The sequence below is a fragment of the Pseudophryne corroboree genome, chromosome 1, assembly GCF_028390025.1.
Source record: "Pseudophryne corroboree isolate aPseCor3 chromosome 1, aPseCor3.hap2, whole genome shotgun sequence".
In the NCBI taxonomy this organism is placed as follows: Eukaryota; Metazoa; Chordata; class Amphibia; order Anura; family Myobatrachidae; genus Pseudophryne; species Pseudophryne corroboree.
In genome coordinates, this window is record NC_086444.1 from 963254898 (window position 1) to 963268222 (window position 13325).

A 13325-nucleotide genomic window follows, 5' to 3' on the forward strand; every position below is an offset into this window, starting at 1 on the left:
GAGTTTTAATTTTTTTTTCTTTAATTGCACAACGTGCGCTGATACCGCTTCTCCCCCATAACGACGGGTAATACATTTATCCCTGTTTTTGAAAAATGACAGGAGCTGGTTCGCTGGTCATTTATCCCTCTTTATCAGTCTCAACTTTATCTTGTTAAGGCTTAATACATTTGGGCCACTGAGTGTTTTGCTGTATCCACGCTCCATGTACAGAGAACTCAAAAGTAACTGTATACTAAAGATGCATCTGCTAGAAATGAAAGAAAAGAAAAAAAAAACATTTCAAAAGTTTATTGCACCAAATTCCACATAAAATATTTTTTTAAATGATACAATAGATTGAGGGAATATTTTCACAATATCAACTGACAAAGGTGTTCAATAAGCAAATATACAGTGCAGATTGTACAGTTGAATATCCTAAATGCCATGTTGTATCCTTAATGTCTCCTGTTATTTGTACTATTTAATACATACAGTAAGACTGTCCTATGTAAATCACTGCTTGTAAACCCTGATCTTCCACCAGCCAAGACACATTAGAAAATAAAATTGAATAAAAAAAGGAAAGTTGAATAAACTAGTGCACTCTCAAAAGCTTACATTTATAGAGAAGCAAAATAAAAAAAGACATGGATACAATTCCAGTACATATGTAGAGATTGAAGCAAACGCTACCCTAATACTGATAATAAAGTACAAATTGTAAAGCAAGAAAATACAAAGTTTGTGTAGTGCATTATCCTCAATGTACACAACACATACACAAGTTGCAGGACTTCAAACACTATAAATGTGTGACACATTCCAACACAATCCAGGCAATCACTCCACATTAATAATAATACTTCTCATTTATTGTTATAATATATAAAAAAAGACTTATCACAGAAGAGTCAGTCCTAGCAAATGAGGTAGCAACTTCAAGAAAAGACAGTGACAAAGGTCATTTATCTGTGTGTTATCTGGATCCCTTTAGAGCGGACATACAGATATCATTCAAGAGCCAAAAACTTGTACAGATTATTATTCTGGAAAAATATTACATCTCTTGGTCCAGTGGTCTCTGCAAGTTTTCACATATATTCTTTTAAAGAGTCCTCAATTAAAGAGCGATTGTATGAAAAGTTACTAAGCAGAAGTTGACAGGTCTGCATAACTGCATAGCAAGTGTACATAAAAATCTATTGTTTTTTTGGTCACCCATTTTTCAGCTTAAGAGGTGTCCATATGCTCAGGTGGTCTGGAAAATATTAGGTGCAAACTGTGACTGCACTGGCAATACAGACAACTTCAGCTTTCACATGTGTCCAGAATGAATGGGGCACCCAATATCAGATAGATTACATCTATACGGCATGATTAAAAATATGAGCAGACAATGACAGCTACAATGGGCAAATTGCAGAATAGCAGGATCTTCACAATATTTACCAATCCTGTGGCCAAAGTAGATCAAAGCCAGTCCTGGAGAAACTTAAGTCATCTATTTTATCCCAAACATGTTCACTTCTAATAAGCATGTGAAACCACTACATACATTTATAGAATGTTACTGTAGCATGTGTTTTACGGCTAGAGGCTCCAAGTAATTTCACAATATGATCAGTGAGAGCTGTTGTGATCTTTTTCACAGTTTACCAATCAGGTTTAACGTGTCACAGAGCTCACAGATTCCACAATTACGGGGATCACATTAACTGGCATTAGTGGGAGAATGGGAATGTAAACATCTCACTGACCGTTTCCAGCTCCAGTGTCACAGTAAAGAATTTTGAAATAGCAAAAAGGCATCCTATTCAACTACATATACCAGACTACAATGTAATTAATGACAAGACAGGTATTAAACCCTAAAATGTGTGGGGGCTTTAAAAAACAAACAAAGCAACCCAGGAAAAATACAACTCCCCAACCCTGCTTATATAACTGTATCCACTTCACATGTTCCCCATCTCTCTGAAGACTTCCTGTGGCAGGCACTCAGGTTACTGTATACACAGAGTGGTATGGGAGGTTAGATGCACTCTTTATGCCAAGCACTTTTTATTCTGTGTAGCTCTGCACTAAGATTAGTGTATAGCTGACCATGCATAGAGCATACTGGGCCTCTGGCCTGATTCTACAGTGTGTCTAGCCCCATGATGGCTGAGATATTCAATGATGAACCGATTTAAAAGGATCATTATCAAACATAGCAAAACATTTGGTGGAAAGAGGACCACTTCTGTGTGCCATTTTCTGACTGCACAGCTGAATCTTGTCTGATTTGAGTAGCCCAACCGAACAATGATCCTCTGGCATGACTCTGTATCACAATATGTGCGACCTCTTTTAGTGTAGTGTCCACACCCCACAAGAATTTACAGCATTACCATTGTACATGATCTAGTAATGGTTCCACACAGTTTCGTTCAACACTATTATTGATGTACGTCCCCAATGTATATTGAATGCACCACATTTATACTCCTCCTATGTGGAATGCAAGGTTTCTTGTTAAGTATCTGTCTGGTTTCTCATGAACAACAAATCCAGAAAAAGAGCGATCCAGTGAATTAGTCTTAGAAACACTTGCCATCAGTTCTACTCCATAACCAAGAAGGTTTCCAACTAAGTTATCCTGCAATCAATGCTCATTTCTGAACATTGGAAGTTTTTGTGTTTAGGATTTGGTGACACTTAATAACTATATAATGTACAATAATTGTGTATAGATCCTTGTCAATCTCTCAATGATAATCTTTTATTTAAAAAAATAAAAATGTTCCAAAGGAATGCTTAGTATAAGACACAGCAGCAGCCTCTTGAAGACTATACCATAGAGCAATCCTTGGAGGTACATTATATCATTAAATAATGAAAATAAAAATGGTGCTGGACGGACCACAAATGACCAACTACAGTATATTCCTCTGTTGTGAACCATATGCAGCAATAAAATTATGACATGCCAAAATCGGTACACTTTCATATTAAAAACACATTTTAGTAAGAAAACAGAAAGCAGATAACACACGTCCACTTGCGGATATCCAAAGAAGAATTCAGTCATATTAGTGTTTAAGAATTTCAGGCTTTGTCTGAAAATTTTCCCTGTGAAGCGACAAAAAAGGCCACTCAGGAGTACCATAATGCCTTGCACTTCATGTAAACTTTAATAAATACCTAACTATGATACCAGAACAGAACGTAAAACTGCTTTAGCACATCTCCCCTCCTCAAGGTTTCTTTTTCTCTGCAGCTTAAGGAATGACCATTTGTATAATGTAGCTTATAAAAGGATTTGAGCAACATGGGGAGAATGAGTACTTGCCACCGCAGCCAACAATGGTAAATCATTTGATTCAATCCTGAAATAGGGAACAAAAAAAAAAAATTAAACAAAATAACAAAACAGTATTTGTTCCCTGGCTCGCCTATGTACTTCCAATTCCAAACCAAATTCCAATTCCAATTCCAAACCAAATTTCAATTCCAATTCCATGTACTTTTCAGCCATGTTCTTATATCAACATGCACAGCTGCTTTTATGTGATGGGCACAAATATGCTTTCTGAATGCAAACTGCATCCAATGCAGATAACAAAGCAGAACGGAGCCATTTCAGGTGACTACAACTCTGCCTTATAGTAAAAAACAAAACACAAAACTAATCTCGGACTATAAAGATTTACAGCATGTTATATACAAGGCAAGTGTTAAGTGTATAAGTCCGGCTAAGCTACCTCCCACTATAAGGGGCTGATTACGAGTACACTCAAAGTGGCCGCATTTAAAAACGTATTGGGTGCTTGAAAATGGCTGCGGCTTTCAGCTTCTATTCACTTAGCCCGAAACGACACCAAAAAAACAACAACTCATGTCGACCTTGTTCACGTCGACCCAATGGCCATATCGACCTATTTCTAGTGTCGACCTAGCCACTGTCGACCGATGGGTGTCAACCTAATGGTTGTCGACCCCGAGTTCCATACCTGCTTACACTTAGCGTAAGTGTGCCATAGGCATTTAGAATTAATTACAGCCTATTCAGGGGTCAGCGTACATATAGAGATCCAGTGATTCCAGACGGATCTCTTGCACATAGGATAAGCCTGGTGCATATGTATGCTGATCGTGATGATGGCTACTCTCACAAAACAATGTATCGGGAAGGGTATGGGACTCAGGGTCGACACCAATTAGGTCGACAACCATTAGGTCGACAGTGGATAGGTCGACACGGGCATTAGGTTGACATGAACAAGGTCGATATGAAAAAAGGTTGACATGAGTTTTTTTGGGGTCGTTTTCTCCGTCAAGTGACCGGGAACCCCAATTAGTGCACCGCGGCCCTTTGCATGGCTCGCGCTGTGGGCAAGGTGCCTCGCTTCGCTTCCGCTGCGCTCGGCACAGGTTACCGTTCCCAATCGTCGTCCACGTGGATCGTAAAGTATGAAAAAGTCCCCAAAAAGAAGTGAAAAACTCATGTCGACCTAATGGCCATGTCGACCTATTTCTAGTGTCGACCTAGTCACTGTCGACCAATAGGTGTTGACCTAGAGTTCGGATACCGCGTGAGCGCCATGTTGCCGGCCAGTTACACCTATTTAGCTGCAAGTGTAGGTCCACCAGACTTAAGATGAGTAAGTATGCCTCATTCAGCCTCATAAGCATGCACTGTACGAAATATACAGTAGCAGATGCTGACAATTTGCATGCAATTCTGGATCAGGCAACAAATATACAGTGGGTGGTATACCCCAATCCCCTTAGGTACCTATTGTAATATTCTGTTTAAAGGAGGGTGCAGCCATTTACAGCAGTGTCTGATTGCTATATAGCATAGCACAAGTTATACTTAATGCTTATCTCACAGACAAAGAGGCAGAACAATTCCGGAATGAATGGAGAAGTTCTATGCATTGCTGCTTCCTACTGGTACAGTTGGGCGATACAGGACTAGAGTCATATTGTTCTATTTAATGGAAATATTGGAATCTGTTACTCACCCCAAGACAACACTAAGCTCTTTCACATGGACTCTTTTGTGTCCCCTCAGGTATTCGGACAGCATTTTACTTTTAAAATAAAACTCCTGCAATTTGTCCTCTAAATGCATCACGCACTAACCAGGGAGAGAAGAGAAATAATAGGATCACTCAAAATAAGTCAACATCAAATGAGGACATTATCTCGGATAGGATATTTCATATTTGGTTTACAAAATAAACAATTAAGGTTATATACATATATCTATCTATCTATATATATATAAATAAAGCAACATTTATTAGATCTCAAAAACAATGTAGATACTACAAGTGGCCAACATGGACAATTTACCTAATTCAATGCAATATTATTATTCTTTACAGTCGCAGCCATCAATAAACACATGCACTTCTGCTGATGAGCAGCCGCAGCTTCTAACTTTCTGTGCCCTACAGCCAGCATCCATAAGACCTGCGCCCTGCAGGTCTTATGGATGCTGGCTTTCTACAGAGAATATTTTCCCACAGGGCAAATCTATGTGTGCATGGGTCATAAGACTGCATTTTGCTTCCAAGTATACAAAGTGGACATGTTGTAGGTACTGTTGCGAAGTAGGTTCACACCTACTTCTGAGATATGGAATTTCTGAAACCTCAACATATGGTAAGAAGTAATCACAAAGAACTATTAATGTGTAGAGGTGGGCAAATGTCTTATTGATTGTTGTGTGTGTGCCGATTGTGGAAAAGGAAAAATAGGATTTTAATACCTACCGGTAAATCCTTTTCTCTTAGTCCGTAGAGGATGCTGGGGACACTTCAAGAACCATGGGGTATAGACGGGATCCGCAGGAGACATGGGCACTTTAAGACTTTAAAAGGGGTGTGAACTGGCTCCTCCCTCTATGCCCCTCCTCCAGACTCCAGTTATAGGAACTGTGCCCAGGGAGACGGACATTTAGAGGAAAAAGGATTTATTTTGATTTAAACTAAGGTGAGATACATACCAGCTCACACCTCAAGCATGCCGTACAACATGGCATTCAACCCAACACATGCAACGGCATGAATAATGACAGCAACAGGCTGACTATAAACGCAACACAACATGTGTGTAACCATAACCAATAACTTTAGATACAGTACGCACCAGGACGGGCGCCCAGCATCCTCTACGGACTAAGAGAAAAGGATTTACCGGTAGGTATTAAAATCCTATTTTCTCCTACGTCCTAGAGGATGCTGGGGACACTTCAAGAACCATGGGGTTTATACCAAGGCTCAAGAACGGGCGGGAGAGTGCGGATGACTCTGCAGCACCGATTGACCAAACAAGAGACCCTCCTTCGCCAGGGTATCAAACTTGTAAAACTTTGCAAAAGTGTTTTAACCCGATCAAGTAGCTGCTCGGCAAAGCTGTAATGCCGAGACCCCCCGGGCAGCCGCCCAGGATGAGCCCACCTTTCTGGTAGAATGGGCCTTCACTGATTTCGGTAACGGCAATCCAGCCGTAGAATGAGTATGCTGAATCATATTACAGATCCAGTGTGCAATAGTCTGCTTGGAAGCAGGAGCCCCAATCTTGTTGGGATCATACAGGACAAACAGAGCCTCCGTTTTCCTAATCTGAGCCGTTCTGGCTACATAAATTTTCAAAGCTCTGACCACATCTAGAGACTTCGATTCCGCTAAGGCGTCAGTAGCCACTGGCACCACAATAGGTTGGTTCATGTGAAACGATGACACCACTTTCGGCAGAAATTGCGGACGAGTTCTCAACTCCGCTCTATCTTCATGGAAGATCAAATAGGGGCTCTTGCGAGACAAAGCCACCAATCCAGACACCCGCCTTGCAGAGGCCAAGGCCAACAGCATGATCACTTTCAAGTGACGAATTTCAACTCTACCTTACGTAAAGGTTCAAACCAATGAGATTGCAGGAACTGCAACACCACGTTAAGATCCCATGGGGGCACAAAGGGAGGTTGGATGTGCAGCACGCCTTTTATGAAAGTCTGAACTTCTGGAAGGGAGGCCAATTCTTTTTGAAAGAAAATCGACAAGGCCGAAATTTGTACTTTAATTGAGCCTAACTTTAGGCCCGCATCCACACCTGCTTTCAGAAAATGGAGAAAACGGCCCAGCTGAAAGTCTTCCGTAGGAGCCTTCTTGGATTCACACCAAGACACATATTTCTCCAAATACGGTGATAATGTTTCGCCGTTACTTCTTTTCTAGCTTGAAGTGTGGGAATGACTTCACTGGGAATACCCTTTCGGGCTAGGATCCGGCGTTCAACCTCCAAGCCGTCAAACGCAGCCGCGGTAAGTCTTGGTACACGCACGGCCCCTGCTGTAACAGATCCTCTCGTAGAGGAAGAGGCCAGGGATCTCCTATGTGCAATTCCTGAAGATCTGGATACCAGGCCCTCTTTGGCCAGTCGGGAACAATGAGGATTGCATGAACCCTTGTTCTTCTTATGATCTTTATCACTTTTGGAATGAGTGGAATCGGAGGGAACACATATACCGACTGAAACACCCACGGTGTTACTAGGGCGTCCACCGCTATTGCTTGAGGGTCCCTCGACCTGGAACAATATCTCGGAAGTTTCTTGTTGATGCGAGATGCCATCACGTCTATTTGAGGAATTCCCCAACGACTTGTCACTTCTGCAAAGACCTCTTGATGAAGACCCCACTCTCATGGATGGAGATCGTGTTTGCTGAGGAAGTCTGCTTCCCAGTTGTCCACACCTGGAATAAAGACCGCTGACAGAGCGCTTACATGTCTTTCCGCCCAGTGGAAAACTTTTGTGGCCTCTGCCATTGCCGCTCTGCTCTTCGTTCCGCCCTGGCGGTTCATGTACGCCACTGCTTTTATGTTGTCTGACTGAATCAAGACGGGCAGATCGCGGAGAAGATGCACCGCTTGTAGAAGGCCGTTGTAAATGGCCCTTAATTCCAGAATGTTTATGTGTAGACAAGCTTCTTGGCTTGACCATTTTCCCTGGAAATTTTCTCCCTGTGTGACTGCACCCCAGCCTCGGAGACTCGCATCCGTGGTCACCAGGATCCAGTCCTGGATCCCGAACCTGCGTCCCTCTAGGAGGTGAGAACTGTGCAGCCACCACAGGAGTGAGATTCTGGTCTTGGAAGACAGGATTATCTGTCGGTGCATGTGCAGATGGGACCCGGACCACTTGTCCAACAGATCCCACTGAAACACTCTGGCATGGAACCTGCCAAACTGAATGGCCTCGTAGGCCGCCACCATCTTCCCCAGTAATCCAGTGCATTGATGGATTGACACTCTCGCTGGTTTTAGAATTTGTTTGACCAGACTCTGAATTTCCAGAGCCTTTTCTTCTGGAAGAAAAACTCTCTGTAATTCTGTGTCCAGAATCATTCCCAAAAACGACAGTCGTTTCGTCGGACTCAACTGTGACTTTGGCAAGTTCAGGAGCCAACCATGTTGTTGCAGAACGGTCAGGGAAATTGTAATGCTCTGCAGTAATCGGTCCCTGGATCTCGCCTTTATCAGGAGATCGTTCAAGTACGGGATAAGTGTGACTCCCTGCTTGCGCAGGAGAACCATAATTTCCGCCATAACTTTGGTGAAAACCATCGGAGCCGTGGATTGGCCAAACGGCAACGTCTAAAATTGGTAATGACAATCCTGAATCGCAAACCTCAGGTAAGCCTGATGTGGAGGATATATGGGGACGTGTAACTAGGCATCCTTTATGTCGACCGACACCATAAAATCCCCTTCCTCCAGACTGGAGATCACTGCTCGGAGAGATTCCATCTTGAATTTGAACTTTCTCAGATAGAAATTGAGGGATTTTAGGTTCAGAATTGGTCTGACCGAGTCGTCCGGCTTTGGGAACACGAAGAGGCTCGAATAAAAACCTTCTCCCTGTTGTGACGGGGGCACCTTGATAATGACTTGATTTTGACACAGATTTTGTATCGCATCGCATACTACCTCCCTGTCCGGAAGAGAAGCTGGTAAGGCTGATTTGAAAAATCGCCGAGGGGGAACGTCTTGAAACTCCCGTTTGTACCCTTGGGACACTATTTCTAACACCCATGGGTCTAGGGCCGAACGAACCCAGAACCGACTGAAGAGTTGGAGACGTGCCCCCACCGGTGCGGACTCCCGCAGAGGAGTCTCAGCGTCATGCGGTGGATTTGGCAGAAGCCGGAGAGGACTTCTGCTCTTGGGAACCTGCCACAGCCGGTGACCTTTTTCCCTTTCCTCTTCCTCTAGAAGCAAGGAAGACCCTCGTCCTTTTTTGTATTTATTGGGCCGAAAGGACTGCATCTGATAGTGGTGCGTTTTCTTTTGTTGTGCAGGAACATAAGGTAAAAATTATGACTTACCCGCGGTTGCCGTAGATACCAGGTCAGCGAGGCAGTCACCAAACAAGACACCACCTTTATACAGCAGAGACTCCATAGCCTTCTTAGAGTCAGCATCAGCATTCCACTGATGAATCCACAATGCTCTTCTAGCTGAGACTGCCATGGCATTGGCCCTTGATCCCAAAAATAAGAATTTACTTACCGATAATTCTATTTCTCATAGTCCGTAGTGGATGCTGGGGACTCCGTAAGGACCATGGGGACTCCGTAAGGACCATGGGGAATAGCGGCTCCGCAGGAGACTGGGCACATCTAAAGAAAGCTTTAGGACTAACTGGTGTGCACTGGCTCCTCCCCCTGTGACCCTCCTCCAAGCCTCAGTTAGATTTCTGTGCCCGACGAGAAGGGTGCACACTAGGGGCTCTCCTGAGCTTCTTAGTGAAAGTTTTAGGTTTGTTATTTTCAGTGAGACCTGCTGGCAACAGGCTCACTGCATCGAGGGACTAAGGGGAGAAGAAGCGAACTCACCTGAGTGCAGAGTGGATTGGGCTTCTTGGCTACTGGACATTAGCTCCAGAGGGACGATCACAGGCTCAGCTTGGATGGGTCCCGGAGCCGCGCCGCCGGCTCCCTTACAGAGCCAGAAGAGCGAAGAGGTCCGGAAAAATCGGCGGCAGAAGACGTTCCTATCTTCAATAAGGTAGCGCACAGCATTGCAGCTGTGCGCCATTGCTCTCAGCACACTTCATACTCCGGTCACTGAGGGTGCAGGGCGCTGGGGGGGGCGCCCTGAGACGCAATAAAACATGATAAAAATACCTTACATGGCAAAAAAAAATACATCACATATAGCTCCTGGGCTATATGGATGCATTTAACCCCTGCCAGAATATACAGAAAAACGGGAGATAAGGCCGCCGAAAAGGGGGCGGAGCCTATCTCCTCAGTACACTGGCGCCATTTTCCCTCACAGCTCAGTTGGAGGGAAGCTCCCTGGCTCTTCCCTGAAGTCACTACACTACAGAAAGGGTTAAAAAAAGCTGCAGCATCCTTGATATAACCCAGTGTCAAAAGAATGCTATCCCTATCCAGGGTATCTATCTCAGATGACAAGTTATCTGCCCACTTTTCAATAGCGCTACTCACCCACGCCGAAGCAACGGCAGGTCTGAGCAGCGCACCTGTAGTGACATAAATGGATTTCAATGTATTTTCCTGCTTACGTTCCGCAGGTTCCTTTAGGGCTGCCGTGTCAGGGAACGGAAGCGCCACCTTTTTGGACAGTCGTGACAGAGCCTTGTCTACAGTGGGGGGTGACTCCCACTTTTCCCTATGCCCAGAGGGGAACGGATATGCCACCGGAATTCTCTTGGGAATCTGAAACTTCTTGTCAGGATTTTCCCAAACCTTTTAAAAAAGCGAGTTCAGTTCATGAGAGGGAGGAAACGTTACCTCAAGTTTTTTTCCTTTAAACATACAGACCCTTGTATCAGAAACAGCAGGATCCTCCGTGATATGTAACACGTCTTTTATCGCCACAATCATGTACTGAATGCTCTTAGCCAGTTTAGGATTTAATCTGGCATCACTATAGTCAACACTGGAGTCAGAGTCCGTGTCGGTATCTTTAATAGAGCCACATTTGCATTCAAAGCACTCAAAACATTTACCCAATCAGGAGTCGGCGGTGCCGACATGGTCACTCCCACAGCCGTTTCTGTCCCTAATCCAGCCTCCTCCTGAGAAGAGCACTCAGCCTCTGACATGCAGACACACGTGTACCGACACCCACAGACACACTGGGCATATAGGGGACAGACCCACAGTAAAGCCTGTCAGGGAAACACAGAGGGAGTTTGCCAGCTCACAACCCAGCGCTTATCCCGGTTCTGAAAACTCTTATACAAAGCCTCAGACCTGTTAGCGCTTTTATAAATACATATATAGCACCAAAATAACTGTGGGCCCCCCCCCCCCCCCCCCCTGCTTTGCACCCTGTTACTTGATACGGCAGTGTAGAGGAAGGACCAGCGTCTCTGCAGCTCTGTGAAGAGAAAATGGCGCTGATGAGAGCTGTGAGGGCTAAGCCCCGCCCCCTTAATGGCACGCTTCAGCCCCGCTATTTTTTAAAATATTTATACTGGCGGGGGTTTGGATTTAGTGTGTGGGAGCATGGCGGGCAGCGTAGCCGCTGTGCGGTACCTCAAAGCAGTCACTGAATTCTACTGATCTTCTTCTACTCACCTGTCTTCTGACTTCTGGCTCTGCAAGGGGGGTGACGGCGGGCTCTGGGAACGAGCATCTAGGCGTACCTAACGTTCAGACCCTCAGGAGCTAATGGTGTCCTGTAGCAAAAGAAGCAGAGCCTTGAAACTCACAGAAGTAGGTCTGCTTCTCTCCCCTCAGTCCCACGAAGCAGGGAGCCTGTTGCCAGCAGGTCTCCCTGAAAATAATAAACCTAACAAAAGCCTTTTTTCAGAGAAACTCAGGAGAGCTCCTCAGTGTGCATCCAGTCTCACTGGGCACAGATTCTAAACTGGAGTCTGGAGGAGGGGCATAGAGGGAGGAGCCAGTTCACACCCCTTTTAAAGTCTTAAAGTGCCCATGTCTCCTGCGGATCCAGTCTATACCCCATGGTTCTTGAAGTGTCCCCAGCATCCTCTAGGACGTAGGAGAAACATAAAATAAATAAATAATCAGTCTCTAAAGGTGGGTACACAGTGGAAGATATATCTGCCGATCAACTGATCGGCAGATATATCTATGGACGGATCGGGCAGTATGTTGAGCATACACACTGGCCGATCCGTCGGGGACTGACGTCATGAACTGGGCGGGCGTGTACAATCACCGCCGGCCACCGCAGCATGTGTACGGGCGGTCACACAGCGACGCGCCAATATATCGGTAGATATATTGGCCATCGGCTGAGCTGCGGGGCTGGCGCGATGTATCGGCCGTACACACTGGCCGACGGACCCACGATATATCGGCCGTTCAAGAGAACGGCCGATATATCGGCCAGTGTGTACCCACCTTTAGGCAGTGTACAAAAGACTATAAAATAAGAATTTACTTACCGATAATTCTATTTCTCGGAGTCCGTAGTGGATGCTGGGGTTCCTGAAAGGACCATGGGGAATAGCGGCTCCGCAGGAGACAGGGCACAAAAAGTAAAGCTTTAGGATCAGGTGGTGTGCACTGGCTCCTCCCCCTATGACCCTCCTCCAAGCCTCAGTTAGGTACTGTGCCCGGACGAGCGTACACAATAAGGAAGGATTTATGAATCCCGGGTAAGACTCATACCAGCCACACCAATCACACTGTACAACCTGTGATCTGAACCCAGTTAACAGTATGATAACAGCGGAGCCTCTGAAAGGATGGCTCACAACAATAATAACCCGATTTTTGTAACTATGTACAAGTAATGCAGATAATCCGCACTTGGGATGGGCGCCCAGCATCCACTACGGACTCAGAGAAATAGAATTATCGGTAAGTAAATTCTTATTTTCTCTATCGTCCTAGTGGATGCTGGGGTTCCTGAAAGGACCATGGGGATTATACCAAAGCTCCCAAACGGGCGGGAGAGTGCGGATGACTCTGCAGCACCGAATGAGAGAACTCCAGGTCCTCCTTAGCCAGGGTATCAAATTTGTAGGATTTTACAAACGTGTTTGCCCCTGACTAAATAGCCGCTCGGCAAAGTTGTAAAGCCGAGACCCCTCGGGCAGCCGCCCAAAATGAGCCCACCTTCCTTGTGGAATGGGCATTTACATATTTTGGCTGTGGCAGGCCTGCCACAGAATGTGCAAGCTGAATTGTATTACACATCCAACTAGCAAAAGTCTGCTTAAAAGCAAGAGCACCCAGTTTGTTGGGTGCATACAGGATAACAGCAAGTCAGTTTTCCTGACTCCAGCCGTCCTGGAACCTATATTTTCAGGGCCCTGACCACATCTAGCAACTTGGAGTC

At 44.9% G+C, this 13325-nt stretch overlaps 1 protein-coding gene across 5 annotated transcripts in view; it reads right to left on the minus strand.

Annotated features, from left to right (window-relative positions):
- Positions 1-276: 276 nt before the first annotated feature.
- The window catches only part of FNIP2 (folliculin interacting protein 2), a 144139-nt gene continuing 131090 nt past the window's right edge, over positions 277-13325 (minus strand). For all 5 annotated transcript variants that reach the window (XM_063920467.1, XM_063920466.1, XM_063920465.1 and 2 more), the window contains 2 exons: positions 4995-5110; positions 277-3353 (listed from right to left, as the gene is read on the minus strand). In XM_063920467.1, the coding sequence (XP_063776537.1) occupies positions 3275-3353; positions 4995-5110 (195 nt within the window). In that variant the 3' untranslated portion in view covers positions 277-3274. The remainder of the gene's footprint in view (positions 3354-4994; positions 5111-13325) is intronic.